Raw genomic sequence first — 17,829 nt, 5'->3', positions numbered from 1 at the left:
GCATGTGCCGAAACTGAGTACTTGGGTTTACGTGAGCAGAATGAATAAATACAATTTCTTCTTTCTTTTTTCGCACATCATTAAAACCACTGAATAAGGACACTACTAGGAGCAACACTAAAGCCATCCATAGACTCTGCTGCTGTTTACAAATCAATTTGGTAAGGTTCCAAAAGCAGGCCAGATAGTAAAATGGATGTGTGAAGCAGCAGAAAAAACATCCGTACAGGAAACAAGGAGTTTCACTTGCTCTTCAGCTTCTTACTGTTCAAGTCTTGTTTTTAAAGTTATGTTTGACACATAAAAAAAGGAAATTCAGATAAAAATATTGACTATGGTTATTTCCTTTAACATTTATTGCTATTTCCTTTCTGTAAAGCGTTGGTTTTTTTTTGTTTTTTTTTTTGTTTTTTTTAATTTAACTTTAAAAAGTCAGTATCATAAGCCTTCATTTTCACTTCCCAGATACTTCTTTTGATATTTTATTTAAAATAATTCTTAAAAGAGAGAAATTCAATCTGCATAATGATAGCTGTTAACAACTTAATTCTGTGCAAATACAGAAACAAACACAAAGGGATATTGTATAACAAGCTGAAATATTTTAAATAAACTCTGTGTTCATAATCCACGGAAATAATCTTAATGAGACCAGTTCAACATAGAAGAGCATCCATCAGTCATTTGGACTGGATGGATAAACAAAGCCAATGGATTCACCCACCTGCATTGAATCTAAAAAATGGAAGTTAACCGTTATGGCTAGTAACTTTTTGTATCTAAAGTTATTCTTTGATTATCAGGTTATCATGAACAAATGCCAAAGAAAGTCACTATGAGAAAAAGTAAGCGCTGATTTTCAGTAGAACCTGTTTTACCATTTGATTAACTGTTTATGTTGTTTGGAAAAAAAACCTACATGGACACCAGCTTAAACCTTGTCTAGGTTAATTTAACCTTGTCTAGGTTAAATGTGGGATTTTTTTGTTTGTTTTTAAAACTGTTGTAATAAATTAATTTAAGAGTACCGTGTTTGATTTTGCACAACTTCAATTGTCACACAGATAATTTATTCCATGGAAAGCCAACCTACCTCTTCTGATCGGGTTTAAAACACATCAACAGTTTTACTATGTTTTATAAAACTAGAGGAGAGGGAATGAAAAAGCTGTTGTATAATAGCAACAGTTTTCCAATGTTTATATAAAAACAACAGCAACAGATTTACAAGTACTCATATGCTTTCAGCTAGCAAGTTAACCTGTTAGTTTTACTGAACAACAATGTATTAAAACAGGCTGGTGTAATAATCTTCATTCAGATGTCTCAAAAATGTCGATGCTACGGATATGCCTTGGGAACCCTCTACATAAACACAATAATTTCATAACACTCAAAAAACAAAATGACACAAGGTAACATACCGCTTATTGTGATAGATGCCTAAGTTTTGTTTTGTTTTGTTTTGTTTTTGTTTTTGTTTTTTCTTTTTCACGTGAATCCCTAATCTGACATTCTTCTCATTAGATTTTAATTGGGAAGTCACATTTCCAAATGAAGTTGCCTTATTATGCTCATAAATCTGAACAGGAAAAAAAAAAAGCTTTACTGCAAGCATTTCAAATAGCTAATAGAATCCATGATGTCCCAATTACGGACTTGCAGTTTTTGTCACTAACGTACAGTTAGCTTCTGTGGTCTGGAAAACTGCTTGACGGAGCAGCAAATACAAAAGAACACCTTCTGCCATACTCATGTCGTTCTCCCGCTTGCAAAGGATGCTCTTACTCTTCCCCTCCTTCCATTTCCCATCTCCCGATGGTTTGCAAAAACGTCTACCACCACAGCTCACCTACTATGGGGAGAAGTACCTAATTCACCCAAGTTACAAAGCACAGTCAACCTCCACATGTCAGCCTTAGTGAGCAGAAAATCCGTGCTGCTGTCACATAGCCTCTGCATAACCAAGAAAAATACGGATTTCTGCTAAGTAAAAGGAGTGAATCCAGGAAGACTGTTTGTCAAATGTGTAGCAGGTGTTTGTACTGGTAAACTACACAGAAATAAGCAACAAAAAAGAACATTCTGGTCTCAATTTGTATTAAGATTTAAAACATAGATAGTTCAAAAAGATTACTAATAGACTGTACAAGTGTGCTATACATCATTCGTCTCTTCACACTAGACACATGAGCAGAGAATGTTATATGGGATCCTATCCACCCACCAAAAACATACTGGAAGCTTTATAAATAACTTAATGAATGTTCGATTACCTCTAATTACATAAAAGCACACCTAAACTATTAAGTAAAATTGAAGCTACGGGATGAAACAAACTGGTTCCGTAGATAGAAAGCAAAGCTTCTTTTTTAAAGAAAGTTTTCTGAACCACAGCAAAAATATATAAAATAAACTCAACGTTATTAGAAGAACGTCTAGATATTTGACTTTCTTCGCACCATTTAATGCCTGTGCTGTATCACTTAAGTGAAGGTTAGAAATTAACAGTAAAAAAGGAAGATTTGGACATTCAAGTTGGGAATACAAAAAAAAATCTTGTATAAAAATATTAGTTCTTAATGCAAATGTATCTATTTTCATTTTCTAAGCTCTTTATTGTTCTTGCCTATATCTACAAGTTTATCATTTTTAAAACTCTTACAGATTTCTCATTATTTTAAAAAAATAGGTATTGAACCTCTTAATCTCATTCCAGTATTTTTTTCAATGCTTTATTTCTAAAAAATCCCTTATTATTCCCTTGGATCATAATGGAGAGTAGGCTTCCAAAATTGTTCAAATTCTACTATTATTTCTAGGATAGAAAGCAGCAAATATATAGTTGTTTTTTTTTTTTTTTTTTTACTTAAACACTTGAAGAATTACTTATATCACATAGGTTTAGCTACCTGAGACACATTTCTGTATAAAAATAGTAAGCAAGTGCATTAGGTAAAAGAAAAACTGTATGACACATGGAGACAATAAATAGATAACTTCACAAAATATTGGAAATGAATGTAAAAACTTACCCAAAATAATTCAATAATTTCTACAGATGGCAATGAAGAAAAAGAAAATCTGATCCAAAATATAAAGAACACAGCCGTCTGTTAACAGAGAATAATTTATTTTTAAAATATTGAAATATATAAATGTGGATTTATATAAATAAAACAGATTGAATTCTGGAAGAGTATCCTTCAAAACTAGTGGTTACGTTGAAAAATAATACTTAATAATCACAAGATGAAGATCGAAACATTTTGACTATTAATTGCATTGTTTAATTACACCAATTTCCACATAAATAAATACCACTGAGTGCAAAATCTGTAAAATATATTCCAAGAGTCAGCTTGGAGTCCAATCTGTGCATACTCAAGTTCCATTACTTCTTTGCACTTTTTTTTTTTTCCATTTACACAGCTCTTCATCTGAAAGCACTACATAAGTGATATATGTTAATAAAACATGGGGGATGAATTAAAGAATTTTTAAAGAATTACACGAACATCTCTCCATCTCAAAAAAATAGAAGATGAAACAGTGGGAAGAAAACTATGAGACAGTAACAAATGGGAGGAAATCCGCATACTCTAACAAAATTGATCAGGAAAAACGGTGTCAAATTTTGAGTGAAAATATCCAAAACATTGAAAAGGTGTTAAGACTAATAAATTAACAAAAAGAAATCAAATACATCGCAGCTCTTGAAGATAAAGAACACACAGATTTGGAAGAATGGGATGCAGAAACTCAAACACTGTATGTTCATAGATTCCTGCAGTGACAACAATCTGAAGATGATGACATGAGCTAAGTGCAATAGGAATGCAACCAAGAACCAACATTTCCTGGCAAGAACGCCAGAAAGGTTTCTATCCAGAAGCAGAGGATTTTAAGAACTAATAAATATCAGGGGAAAAAAAAAAAAAAAAAAAAAAAGGTGTTAAAACAGATGGAGAAGAAGGAAGCATCTCACATTTCTCTCATTTAGTTTAGTGCAGTTAGATATTGCTTGGAAGATATAAAAACTTAACAAGTATAAAACAAATTTAAGCCAAGAAAAAAAGGAAATTGCAGAATTGTTACATCTTGCTAACTATGAAAATTACACCACATTCGCAAAAGGCAAAACTTTAACATATCTTCAGTTAAGTCAGCACAAAAGACAGAGTTTGGCTTAAGACTGCACATTCTGGGACTAATTATACAGCAACGGATTTAAAATAAAGTGATATACACATCTCTGACTAATCAGTTTCAACACCAGGTATGTTATCTTCATTAACAAATAATCCAAGGAGCACAAGCTTGGACAGAAAAGGACAGAGTATGAAAACAGAGCCTTACCTACAGAAGAAATTGCAATTAGCTTAACTGAAATCCATTAAACCAATATAATCTGCCACATTGACAAGCAAATCAGTTTACAGCATGCTTACATTGATTTAGCTAAAAATTGATAAGGAATCAACTTAAAATGAACTCGTTAGACCAAGTGGAAATTACCTTAAGTGGGTCCACACCAGCTTTTATGTAAATTTATATCTTAAATAATCTTAAATGGTGATAATTGAGTCTGTACAATGTCTGAGTGCAAAAAAAAAGGTTAGAGCCACTAGTGTAAAGCATCTTAGGATGCTCTGGAAATATGTTTTGAAACTAGGGGCCCTTCTACACAACAGGCTTCTCTGTGCTTCACAGCAAGCCAGAGCCCAGCCTTGCTTGCAGCTATTTAGCTTTGCAGTTCACCCCCAGCACAGGATTTGGGTACAAATTTAACTCGTGGCAAAAGCGTATGGTTAATAACGGGTGCGAGTCGGTAACAGTGTTGAGGAGTTTGGTATTTAAAACAAAACTGAGCGTAACTATACCTTTCCAACTCTGACACGGCGGGTTTCTGCACGCCAGGAGCTGCCAGAGGTTCAGCTAAAGTCTCGGCCAAGCCCCGGGAAGCCTGGAATTGTGGCACAAGGACAGTTAGCGGCGAGAAGTGCTAAAAAAACAGCACGCGAGCACAAACACCTCAGCCTCGCACCCGCCACCCTGCAGGAGCGACTTGCTGCGCCCTGAGGGGGAACTGCCGGATTAAAAAAACAGCCTGCAGGATTAAAACCCGAATCGCCTCGGAAACCCGGGCTGGGATTAACGCTTAATCCTGCCGAAAAACGTTGGTAAAAGCGAGTTTGGACGGAATTTGGGGATTAGCGCCCTGAGGAGCCCCGTGGGAGACCCGGGGACGAAAAACACCCGCTTGTGCCACCGCCGGGCACGGACAGCAGGCTGGATCCTGCCCCCCTCCCCACACAAAGCACGACCACGCCGTTTTTTTTACGGATTTTATTATTTTAACGCCCCGCAGCCCGGTGAGGGCTGTGAGGGAACGAGGGGGGGGGGGCGCTGAGGTGACTGAGGGGGGGGGGGAGGGGGGGGCAGCCCCGGGGGCTCTCGCGCGCGCGCCCGTCACCTAGCAACCACCGAAGCCCCTCCACCTGCGCATGCGCGGTGACCGCGCCCCTCCCTCCTTCCAGGCCGGGCATTTCCCGGCGTGCCTCGCGCACGTCTCCGCCCGCGCTGCCCTAACCCTCTGTCCCGCGTCTCCCCGGCGCGCATGCGCATCCGCCGCCTGCTGCCCCCCCTCCGCGGAGCAGCGTCCCCTCAATGAACGAGCCCGGCGGGCCAATCGCGTCGGGGGGCTTGGCGCGCGTGCCGCGAGGCACGCTGGGAGTTGTAGTTCCTCCCCGGCATCCACACGCTGAAGGCGGCGGGGCGCCAGACTACATCCCCCAGGCGGCCGCGCGGGGCGGTGCGCCCCGCCCCTTGCCGCTGTACCTCAGCGCGGCGCTGCCGGCGGTCGCAGTCGCGTCGTAGAGGTGACCTCGAGGTTGCCGGGCCTGCCGCTCCCAGCCATGGTCGGTGCCTCGGGGGGCCGTTGGGGGGCCGTTGAGGACCGTTGGGGACCGTTGGGGGGCCATTGGGGATTGTTGAGGGGCCGTTGGGGACGGTTGAGGGGCCGTTGGGGGCCGTTGAGGGCCGTTGAGGGGCCGTTGGCTCCCTCAGGCGGAGGTGGCCGTGTGGTGGCGAATCCCCCCAGGCCCTCGCCGTGTCTCGGGCCCCGCGGTCGCTCCCACAGCCTGCGGGTTTTGTGTGGCGTCCCCCGGGGCCGCTGCGGCGGTCTCCTGAAGGGGAAATGCCGAGGTCCGGGGCTTCCTGTAGGCTCTGCGAGTCCTCAAGGAGTTTCTCCGGCTCTGCCCTGAGGGTGCATGGATGAAGGGGGGTGCTTGGGTTTGTATGTACGTGCACACGTCTTGTGCAGAGACCTTGCTTTTCTTTATAATCTTGAAAGTGTTTCTTTTCACTTTTTCTCCTAGCCATTATACCTTCTCGTTCAAACATTTAATTTTGATACTTATCTACAAAAAAGATGTCTAAGTGACCTTTCTAGCTATGTCCTAGAAACCTAACCTGTCTAGCTGCATAGATTACATAAGACTGTAAACTTTGTCTATTCTACCTTTTTACTCTTTTTTGTTTGTTTGTTTGTTTGTTGTTTGTTTTTTTACTCAATATATGGGTTGTCAGGAGTGACCTCAAGTCAAAATGTTCTGTTTTGCACTTAAGCTTTCAAAACGCTGGCTGCCATGAGGTTGTTGGTCTCCAAAGGGTCTCCTACTTGAAGATGTTCCTTTGGTGCTCAGGCTTTTCAGAATATTGCTCTTTTCATTATTTCAGTGTTCTAGTTATACTTCTGCTGTTGGGCAGAGGCTCCAAACCTCTGAAACAAAATTTTTCTGTCTATTGATGCGACTGTTGTTAGCTAAATGAAACGGAAAGATGTTTTTAAGGGCACCTTCCTGAAGGTCACTTGGGAAGGAAAGAATTCCTTTGGAACTCTCTGTGAACCACAGCGCTGCTGGGTTACTAAAGTACACGGCTGTCTTGATTCCTTCTGCCGCATTTCCAGACAGATTTATTGTGAGTGCCTCCCTGCTGCAGTGGGGGCACAAAGGGAGGCCCCACGTTTCTGAGGCAGTGCAGTTAGTTAAGCTCACTGGTACGCTTGGAGCGTTCTTGTCAAGCAAGGTGGGAGAGCTTCGTTAGCATTGACAGGAAAAATGTTAAGTTGATGGCGTGTTACAGACAGTCAAGTGTAGCAGCAATAATGCTTATTCAGTTCTTTTGTAATTGCAATTAGTAATGCAAAGTCCACGAGTTGTGTAAACAGGCCATGGATTTTTCTCATTCGCACACCTGGTGTATAGTGGGCTATTTAATATTGCTCTTTAACCAAACTTTGTAACCTGCTGATCAGTTTTGCAGTGTAGTGCTACTGTCATGTATGGCACTGATATTTTAGGTCTGTTGATATCAGCAGTAATCACAAAGATAATTTAGGCATGGAGTTTTTAAGCCAAAGTCGGATTGGGAGAGGTGTTAAACCCACAGTTCAATCATTTGGTAACAGAATCTTCGCTTCTGTCTGTGAAGATTTGGAGGTGGAGGGGATCCTACATGATTGTTGAATTAGAACATTAGGACAAACGCATCTAGGGTTGCGATATTTACACTTTTTTGCTTCCTTTTTATGATTGTTCTCTTTGTTTCTTAAAACTCTTAAATTACATGTCTGATTTATGCAGAGTGGAAAAAAAACTTGGAATTAAATAGCTCAGTTAGATTTGTTATATTTTTTTTCTCTAGCTCATGTCTACCTGAGAGCGAATAAAGGTCACCTCTGCAGTTACCAAAGCATGAAAGTATTCTTGTCAGAGCCCAGCGCAGGAGCCAAGTCACGGATTAAAGTGCCTGAACACAAATGTGTGGCACCTACAACTGCCACACAGAGAAGCTGTCAGCTCGAGAGCTGCATACTTCTCTAAGCTCCCTACCCCAAAAGTAGCCTCAGATGCTCAGTGCTACCAGTTCTTAGATGTGATGTGGCATAAGTTTTCTAGGAAGAGTTAACTACGTTTTGCTTTTGTAAGAAACATGCTTCTGGCTTGCTAATCCAGCTTCTGAAATTGAGAGAGCATGAACGTTTCTTTGCTTACCACTCACAGTCACTGATGGGAGAGTTTCTATGTGAATCCAGTGTACTGAGGGCTTGGAGAGAAAAAAACTAAATAGGCAATACTCCTCGCTTTGTTAGCTGTCACATTTCTTCCAGCCCAAAATAGAGGGAGGACAACAGGAAGGATGGTAGCAAACATTATTTTCTGAGAGGGTGGATCTGCGTCAGATTGAGGGTTTTTAACAAGGCTAAATGCTAAGTCTGTCTCAGGAAAAAATAGACCTATTTCTGGCATTTTTTTATCTTCCTGTTCCGTTGCTGTGCTAAATATGCAGCATAATGTTAGTGGATTTATTGAAATTTTTTATGTTTAAATTCCATTAACATATAAAGTGGAAAGCATACAGTGGAAAAAACTCTTGTTGAATTTGTTCACCTTTTGTGACACCAGTGTAGATTGGCTCACAGTTTGCGAAGGAGAAAGAGCCTAACTTCTTAGTCTTCTATTTCAGCAGAAATTCTCATGGAAATTCATTGTTGATTTAAGCTACCATGTAACACCAAGAAAATGCCTTCTGTGGGTTTTGCCCTGAGTTCTGGCATAGCAAGTGTAACACAGGATTTGTTTTTATATGCTACTAAGACAGGATTTTACCAGGCCGAGTTCTTGCAACGCAGTAATTTTTCCAGTACATATTTTCTAAACTAATGATTAGCTGCCCTAAAATGGCATTCATTGTTCCATTTGCTTAAATAAAATGTAGGTTCTTCTGAAAAACACCTAGATATGTTGGCTGCTAAACCTGCTTAGTCTGTGCTGCCCATCATCATTCAGACGTAGTACATTTATAGGGTGTAACTTACCTACTTCAGAGCAGTGCACTGAAATGCATTTTGAGATTTTAAAATGAGAAGAATTGGTTTTATCTTCCTTCCTCTCTCTTTACCTCATTTTGGTGAGGTCTGAGGCTCCCAGTAGGGCAGGTTCAAAAGAAATCAATGCAGTTCAACACCATAGCTGGCAGCTATTTAATTAAATATTTGAAGAGTTTAATGTATGACAAGGGTGAAGTCACATTGCATTCTGCATCTGTGTGTTCGGTAGTAGTAACTTGATCACTTCTGCTCTCATTTTATCTATTATGGGGTAGAATGGGATGGCTTCTGGGTGGCCTCATTTTTGTGGTTATCTAATGCTAGCTTGATGCAGCTGTGCTTGGCTGGTAACCACTGCAGGGACTATATACTCAAATCCCCAAATCATCTCCCTATAAGTATTCATAGCAGGAATGCTGTTGGGAAGGATGTCTTGAGGTCATCCAGTCTGACCTCTGCCTTGCTCTGAGTCTGGAGGTTGTCCACTGCAGCCCGATAGCAAATCTTTTGCTGCTGTTAAATCGGGCCTTGCATGGCTTTTTCATCTGAATCTTGAAAAGCACCAAGGGTGAAGTTTGCACAAGCTCTCAGGGTACCTTGTTATAGTGCAGCAGTTTCCCCCTAGCCAAGAATTTTTCTCTTGATGTCCACACTGAACCTTCCAAGCTGCAATTTGTGGCCTCCTTTTCTGCCACCTGCCATTACCAAGAAGCATTTGGCAGCGTTATTTTTGTAACCCTCCTCGAAGCAATGCTAGGCTGCTGTTGGAGCACCCCGTGTCCTCTACCTTTCCAGACTATGTGCAGCTTCCTCAGCATCATCTTACAGCACGTGAGCGCTGGGCTCCAGCCATCCAAGTCACGTTTGCCTGGACCCTGTCTGGTTTTCAGCATCCCTCTGAAATTCAGGGCCCCCAAACTGGATTTGGTATTTTAGCTGCAGCTTCCCCAGAAACAACTGCCTGTAGTCTGCAAGCTGTACTTTGTAATGTAACCCAGCATGCAACTAAATCACTTCAGGCATAATTAAATGTGTAAAGTGATTTGCCTGTAACTCAAACAATCATCTTTTAATTATTTGGAAAAAAAAAAAAAAATTGAGTGTGTAATTCCAGCAGACTGGTCAGAGTCTGCTTGTTCCTGTCTTAGCACAGCCTACCCCAGCTGTAATGCCTCTAGAGAAGAAGGGAGATGCAAAAAGCAGGCTTAAAGAATATCAGATTATGAACAACAGCCTTTGGCATGTTTTGCCTTTTCAGTATTAACTAGCCTCTGGAGTTCCCAGCGTCCTGGTTCTGATTAACAAAATGGACTTTTGCTGCTGAGTAAGCCTTCTGGGTGTTTTTTTGTTAGTTACAATATAGCAGTGTGTTGGCACAGTGTTCTTGGAGTTTTTGGTTACTTTAATAATGGACAGTTATACCATGGATATTAGCGTCTTTATTCGTCCATAATGTAGCTTTTGTCTGTGGATTTGTTAATTGCTGCGTAACAGTTTACAGAGGTGTTAGTTTCAAGTCCAACAGATCCCTTGGCTTATGGCATTCAGCAAGTCTTTGGTTGCAACTAAGCATTCAAAATGCTTAATAAAATCAACCCTCAGTATTGTAAGAATCTGCAAACTGGCAAAGTGCAACAGCTTATGAAATTTCTGCAATGAGGTTAAAGCATAAGTGGGTAGTCTAATGAGTGGGTACGTGTTGCAAACACCTTATGCTAAAAAATATAACACTGTTAAAAGGCATGCAGAGTTTTTCAGATTGTTATTCCTGGCGTTTTAGGAGCTTTTCCAAGAGCATTTCTTCTTGGGGATATTTTTGAAAGTGTGGTTTGGTTCTGTAAAGGCAGGTAGAGAAGTTGCTGGTGGTTCCAGTGTGACTCCAGGAGCTGGCCTTGGTCCACATTTGGGCACACGATTTTGGTTAAATAATCTTGACCTTATTTCTGTAGTAACTTAATTTTTACTGCTCAGGGGTGGTGTGAGCCTACACTGTGTGGCTGTGGTTAAGTCTTCCCAACTTTCTTCCAGGGTGAACCTATCAGAGTCCTGGTGACTGGTGCCGCTGGGCAGATTGCTTACTCGCTGCTCTACAGTATTGCCAAGGGAGATGTCTTTGGCAAAGAACAGGTAAATGTCAACTAAATTTTCACTTCTCTCTGCTGTGCACTAATGAATAATATCAAAACTGCAGAGTTCTGCAGGCAGAGCTGTCAGAGGCTTTTTTTTTTTTGTAGGCACTCTGTTTTACCAATACGTTAGCAGTTTATTCTGTAGGAAACGAGTCCTGCTCTGTTAGGCAAGCTTATGTAGTTGTTTGTGGTGAAGTTTTTCAGTTTGTGTAAATGGATTTGAAGTTGACACCCCTTGCACTAGATAATTTGTCCTGTTATCTGCTACAAACTTAATCTTCATAACAGATTGACTCTGACCAATTCATATTCAATTGTTCCTTTACAGCCGCTTGTGCTCGTGCTGCTGGATATCACCCCCATGATGACTGTTCTGGAAGGTGTAGTGATGGAGCTGCAAGACTGCGCCCTGCCGCTGCTGAGAGGTGGACAAAACAAGTTTTTCTTACATTTTCTTATACTTACAAGATGTTTTAACATAGCTACTGGATTTATAAGTTCCTTTAAATGGTGATAACCGGAAGAAATATTTGGACGATGCTTTTCTTGGTTTTGTATTTTGTGGAAGTTGAATTCATTTGACTTAGGCTGCATGCTAGAAAGAATGTCAGGAAGTGCATAAATTGACTAAGTAGATATCTGAGTTTTGGTTTACGTAATCTAAACCTCAGTAGTTAGCGTGTACAACAAATCATCAGTAACCTCTACATTTACATTGTATTCTGGCCTAAAGGTGAAATAACTTTTGAATCTTTGGCTATGGCTACATGCTTCTATCAAATCAAAAGGCTATTCTTTAGAAATACCTTCTTTACAAAGACACAAACTGAGAAATTGCTCCTCAAGTCACATAAGCAAATTCATCTGTTCTAAACAAGCAGAAGAAAGGGAGCCAATAGATGCTACAGTAATTATTGCAGTACTTATTTGAAGAACATGTACCTTCCAACTCTTGTACAAATCAAACCTTCAGTTTGAATTGTTGTTAAAGGTAAAGGAAAACCTCATTTATGTTGGTACTTGGTACTTTACATTGTAAATTATTTTGGCAACAGTGAAGAACAACGTATATACATACGTGTGTATGCATATATATTTATAAATATGTATACACGTATGTATTTAGAGAGAAACAAAAGGTCTCTTGATATACATCTTTCTCCTGTGCTTAGAATTTATAGTTTTAAATATTTGTATATAGAAACTGTTGACTAGCATGTATTTAATCTTTGGCTTTAAGGCTAAATGACTGTATTTGTATTTTTGGAAAGGAAAGGTGCTGCTGTTTTCAGATCGCATTAAATATTATTTATGAACCAAGGAATAACCCCATTAATGCTCTGCCATAAGTATTTATCTTACTCAGACTTCTTGTTTTCCCTTTTCCTTTTATTAGAGGTCATTCCAACAGACAAGGAGGAAGTTGCATTCAAAGACCTTGACATAGCAATTTTGGTTGGCTCCATGCCAAGGAGAGAGGGCATGGAGAGGAAGGATTTACTCAAAGCAAATGTGAAAATTTTCAAGTCTCAGGGTGCAGCTTTGGACAAGTATGCCAAAAAGACTGTCAAGGTAAATACAGAAACTGAATTTTAAAAATAAACTCTTCACTGAGTTACTTAGAGGTTTAAACACATTGTGAAATGGTACTGTGCAAGTTGGAGCCTACTCAGTGCAGGCATTCCTTTTCTTAAGCCGTGGAGAATATACCACAGTCAAGGTTTGAGATATGATATGTTAAATAGGTAAATGGTTTAGTCCCTAATTCTTTCAGTGGAGAAGGTAAGTCTTACACTGTATTGCTATATTGCACACATACTCTGGAGTGGTTACCAGGAATTCTTAAATGAATAAATAAAAGCCTGTATTTTAAAAAAGTATTCTGATTATTCTTTGTGCTCTGGGAGAACTGTATTATCTGCATGCAGCTGCCTACTTTGTATCTGTCTGTGGCTTTAACATAATGACCCTTAACTCCAGTGTCAATATGGAATTACAGTTGCACAAAAAATGGCTTTATTTTAGTTGTTTGCAACTTGGTCTTTGGAGCATTGGAAGCTTTTAATTGTTCTCTCTCAGATCGCTTCGGCACAGTTAATGGGATCATGTGGCTGCTCTCCTACTGCTCTTAATCTCAGACCCAGACTCCAACTGTGCTTTGTAACTGACTTTTTAATGTCTACTTCCTCTGCTGATGAACTTCCTACTGCTTCTAAAGACTTGTTTGCTGCTTTATACAGTTGGAATAAAAACTATCAATATAACTATTGCAGAGTAATGGAAAATTTACTGAACTTATTTTCAAAAGGGGGAAATACAAAGGAAGGTTTGTGGATTAGCTTGTGTGATTGAGATTATATGGAGCTGGACGTTAATCATTTGAGGCATATTAGTAGATGAAGGGTGCATAAAAATCAGTTTTCCCATTGTAATAAATCGATCTAAGTTCAGGCAATATTTTACTTCTGTCTATGAACGTTGAGATAAGCAACTGTTCTGACTTTCTAATTATAAAGCAATTATATAAAGCAGTGACAGCCAGTCTATGAACAGTTTTTAAGGTGATAGTGAATTTCCTGTTGGCTGACTAGTATCTGTATGTCGTGGTTTTTGTGAATCCGGTAGCATGGAATTTGAATCCAGGCTGTGGGTCAGTGTGCAGACCTCTCTGGAAGTCATGTGCTTTCACATTTGTCAAATTGTAAAGGAAATACCTGCTATTTTTTTCCTGTGTGCATATAGAAGACTCAGTGACTGAACAACACTTATAAAACAATCTTGTTGAAGAAGACCAAGACATGGTTGTGTCAAAGGCAAAGCAGTTCCCTATATACAGTGTTTTTGTATTTCACTTGAAGGAGCTATTTTGCAGAAATAGTATTTCTGACTAAGTACATTTTTTGATGCTTCATCATTCTACAATTCTCCTTCCCTTTTTTTTTTTTTAAGGTTGTGGTAGTTGGGAATCCAGCAAATACCAACTGCCTGATTGCATCGAAGTCAGCCCCGTCAATACCAAAGGAGAACTTCAGCTGCTTGACTCGCTTGGATCACAACAGAGCTAAATCTCAGGTAAAAGAACATTTTCAAAGTAGAATGCTTTCTGTTGTGTCTGTGAAATACAAACACAGCAGTGCTCTCAAAGAAGTTCGTGAATTGAGAAGTTTAAGCTAATGCAGTGGACATCTTTAATTTCCAATTAGATTGCTCTCAAACTTGGTGTGACTTCTAATGATGTGAAGAATGTCATCATCTGGGGCAACCACTCCTCCACTCAATATCCAGATGTTAACCATGCGAAGGTAAATGTGAAAGGGAAGGAAGTTGGAGTTTATGAAGCGATAAAAGATGACAGCTGGCTGAAGGGAGACTTTATCCTGGTAAGATCTTGATTTTTTATTTATTTATTTTTTAAAAAGAACCTTCTGTGCTTCTGCTTTCTCTGAACTTCACACAAAACTATAAACTATGTACCTAACTGACTTGGTCCACCAAGCTCTTTCTGTCTCAGAATATCCGTTTATCCAGAGTAAATCATCTTCAGATAGTTTGTCTTAATCAGTTATTTGCTCTTGAAAATTCAAGGCATTGTGAAACTTGTGTAAACACTACTAGAAAAATCCACTTAGATTGCTCAAATGATTCACCAAAAAAAAAAAATCGGTCATAATTTAGGCGCAACTGATCTGACACACAAGCACCATTGGCAGCTCACTGTAGTGGTTTTGTGGATAAAGCAGGCTGCTTCCCACCCAGCCACCAAAAAAAGCTAGCAGCCCTCCCTACTGTGTGTGTGGTGCACCCCATTCCCTCTTCTGCCCCTTCAAAACAGAATCTATGGCCTCATCATCAACACCTACCAAATCTGGAGGAAAAAAAAAAAAAAAAAGGAAAACGTGCAAGTCTTTTAACGTGGGTTAGTAAAAAATGAAGGTATTAAAACAAAATAACGGTAGTAATAGCCAGAGAACAGTCTACCTAACTGCAATATAAAGTGGAAGAGAATTACTAAAGCCTTTCAACATGACCCCAAGCAGATGTCCATTGGTTGGTATTGCAGTGTTACTGGTGTGTTGACAGCCAAATTCTACTTCTTAGCCAAGATGCGTTTAGTGTGCGGCTTGGAGTGTGTTTTGTCATATGACTGTGCTCTGTCCGATCTTGATTTGGATACAGCTTATTCCGCTTCATGTTTGCTGATACAGAAAAAATGATTGTATGCTGGCAACCAAAGTTCATGAGCCAGAATGTAAGCAGAAACCTGTTACAGGAGTTTCTCATTGCCATGTCCTTGATCCTGTCTTGGCCAAGCAAAGTACAGTGAGATACTGGTGTTGCATTCTAGGTACGCTGTAATGCTGATCTGTGCTAATATACTTTGGCTAAGATAAGGAGGGGCTGAAGGAATCTTCAGGGACTACATGAACTTTATGCATTAAGTACCACAGGATTGAGACCATCAAGCAGTCCATGTTAGCATTCAGCTAAAAACCCAAATTCCCAATGAGGCTGTAAGAAATCTGTTAGAACTGACATGCTTGAAGTCTCCTGATGGTAAAAGCTTGAACGATCTGGTTAGTAAGAGAAGTTAGTGGGCTGCTAACACTAAAGCAGATATAAAGAAGTGAGCAAGCCTTTGAAATATTCCATCGTGTTCTTGTCTTAGCAAAACTCTAATAGTATTTCTGCATTGTATGCCATGTTCGTTTACTGATAGAACAGCATCTTGACTGATGAAATTAAATCACGCTTGGAAGGCGGACTTTCCGTATGGCGTTCACTAGCAACAGTTAGACCAAACTGTGATTCTGCTGCTTATAATTTATTTATTTTCTTAATTGCAGACTGTTCAGCAACGTGGAGCAGCCGTTATAAAGGCTAGGAAGCTGTCCAGTGCAATGTCAGCTGCCAAAGCTATCTGTGATCATGTGAGGGACATCTGGTTTGGCACTCCAGCGGTAAGATGTAACTCTTGAGTAAGTCCTTGTTTGCCTGATGCTTTGATTACATGCCAGTGTCTTTTGTTGACCTCAGGCATCTATGTATGTTGAGAGAAATAATCAAACTCTCTTCTAGTCTGTCAGGAGGTGCAATATATTGGAAGTTAAAATTTTGCTTGCTTTTAGCAGTGAAATTTTTTTTTTGTTCTCTTCAGGGAGAATTTGTTTCTATGGGAGTCATTTCTGATGGCAATTCTTATGGTGTTCCTGAGGACTTGCTATACTCATTCCCTGTTGTGATCAAGGTAACTTGTCTGTATTTACATCTAAGCATTTTCTGCAAGTTCTAGTTAAGTTGTCATAAGAGCTGCTTTAACAGCAATGCTTTTGGTATGGAACTGCAGTGGCTGGGACGTGAGGGTTTTAGCAGTCTTTCACAGAGGGGACTGCTGTTCACTGTTTTGGAAGTAGTTGTCAAATAAGTACAGCAAAGCAATCTGACATGACTAGCTACTGCTGGTAATATTCCTTATCTGAATACAAAATTCACTTGTTGTAAACTGCTTCTGACTGCATAGATCACATTTGAAAAACCAGTCAATTCTTTCACAAGTTCAGATCTTTATCCAACAGCAGGAAAATAGGATTTTTCAGGTAGCTGTGAACAATGCTTACCACCTTTACTAAAGTGCAAAATCAGTGTTGTACATCATTAAGAGCAAGCTAGTTCTAAATTAGCCAATTTGAAAACTCTCCTCAAAGGTGACACTTAGTTCTCTGTAGTTTGTAGACTGTAAAGGTTCCTTTGTGTACACTGAGTGAAGCTTGTTCTCATGAGGAGGACTTTTCTTTTTCCCCAAACAGGACAAGACCTGGAAGTTTGTTGAAGGTCTTCCTATTAACGATTTTTCTCGTGAGAAGATGGATCTGACTGCTAAGGAGTTAACTGAAGAGAAGGAGACTGCTGTGGAATTCCTCTCTAGTGCATGACTAGCTGATCCAGAAATACAAGATCACTTGACAGTGGCAGAATCTAAAAGTCGTCTCTAAGTCTGCTACCAACACTATTACTGTATTCAAGTCAACTGTCTGTGGCAATTGTGCATTTTAAGGTTCATATGCTCACTGGTACTATTGTGCCTATTGAGTTCTTAGCAAAAAAGATTAAATAAGTGAAACTAGTTTGTTGACCAAACTTTGTCTGTTCAATACTAGTTGCTTTCTGTGTATGATAAAATAATTGAGTAATTGTTTGCCTCTGCCTTGGCTAGTGACGCACAACTTCAGTTTTGATTAGAATCTGGCACTATCGGAACACATCCTGGTCTATCATCACTTCAGCATCCTGTGGCTCAACTGGGAAGGAAATTAAAATGCCAATAGTTCTCCTTGAACTGGTAGTTCAGTGACAAGTCTATCACTGGACAGACTCCAAATATATACTGTTCACTCTGGTCATGCTTACAATGTTTGTCAATAAAAGTATTAAAAGACGCTTAATCAAATAATGTCTAAGAGTAGTCTGTTGGACTTTATTTGCATGTTTTAGGTAGGTAGAATTTAATAGTACAACTTTACTTATGTTCTTAAATAGGTTATTAAATTTTATTTTTTAAGTTCTCAAGCATAAGTTGAGAACTTTGTTGGTAATTCACACTTCCATTTGTCTCTCCCAGGCAAAATTACTGTATATCAACATTAGACATGAAAGCCTGAAGGCAGATTTATACTCCAGCACTGCAGCTCAAAAGCAGTTTTAGTACTGTAGCTCAGTGGCTTCAAAGGCAATCAGAGCCTTTTGTCCCAGGAGACAGGAACCTCACTTGGTTAAGGGCAAGAAAGGTTAATACATGTGCTTGAGAAT

The 17,829-nt window shown here is 39.7% G+C and overlaps 1 protein-coding gene across 1 annotated transcript; it reads left to right on the top strand.

Annotated features, from left to right (window-relative positions):
- Window positions 1-5,840: 5,840 nt before the first annotated feature.
- MDH1 (malate dehydrogenase 1) lies at window positions 5,841-17,473 on the top strand. Its single transcript, XM_032185179.1, has 9 exons — window positions 5,841-5,921; window positions 10,925-11,023; window positions 11,354-11,450; window positions 12,422-12,597; window positions 13,975-14,097; window positions 14,229-14,405; window positions 15,870-15,983; window positions 16,181-16,270; window positions 16,830-17,473. Exons 1-9 carry the CDS (start codon window positions 5,919-5,921, stop codon window positions 16,953-16,955), a joined length of 1,005 nt encoding a protein of 334 aa, XP_032041070.1. The 5' UTR covers window positions 5,841-5,918; the 3' UTR covers window positions 16,956-17,473.
- Window positions 17,474-17,829: the final 356 nt, after the last annotated feature.

Source organism: Aythya fuligula, chromosome 3 (assembly GCF_009819795.1).
Source record: "Aythya fuligula isolate bAytFul2 chromosome 3, bAytFul2.pri, whole genome shotgun sequence".
NCBI classification, from domain to species: Eukaryota; Metazoa; Chordata; class Aves; order Anseriformes; family Anatidae; genus Aythya; species Aythya fuligula.
Note: the sequence above shows the minus strand (reverse complement) of the source record. Positions and strands in the feature narration are given on the sequence as shown.

Excerpts from the sequence above, each read along its gene's own strand:
- MDH1 (XM_032185179.1), top strand. Across the intron at positions 11,024-11,353 it reads ATGTCTTTGGCAAAGAACAG|CCGCTTGTGCTCGTGCTGCT; the intron begins GTAAATGTCAAC and ends GTTCCTTTACAG. Across the intron at positions 12,598-13,974 it reads ATGCCAAAAAGACTGTCAAG|GTTGTGGTAGTTGGGAATCC; the intron begins GTAAATACAGAA and ends TTTTTTTTTAAG.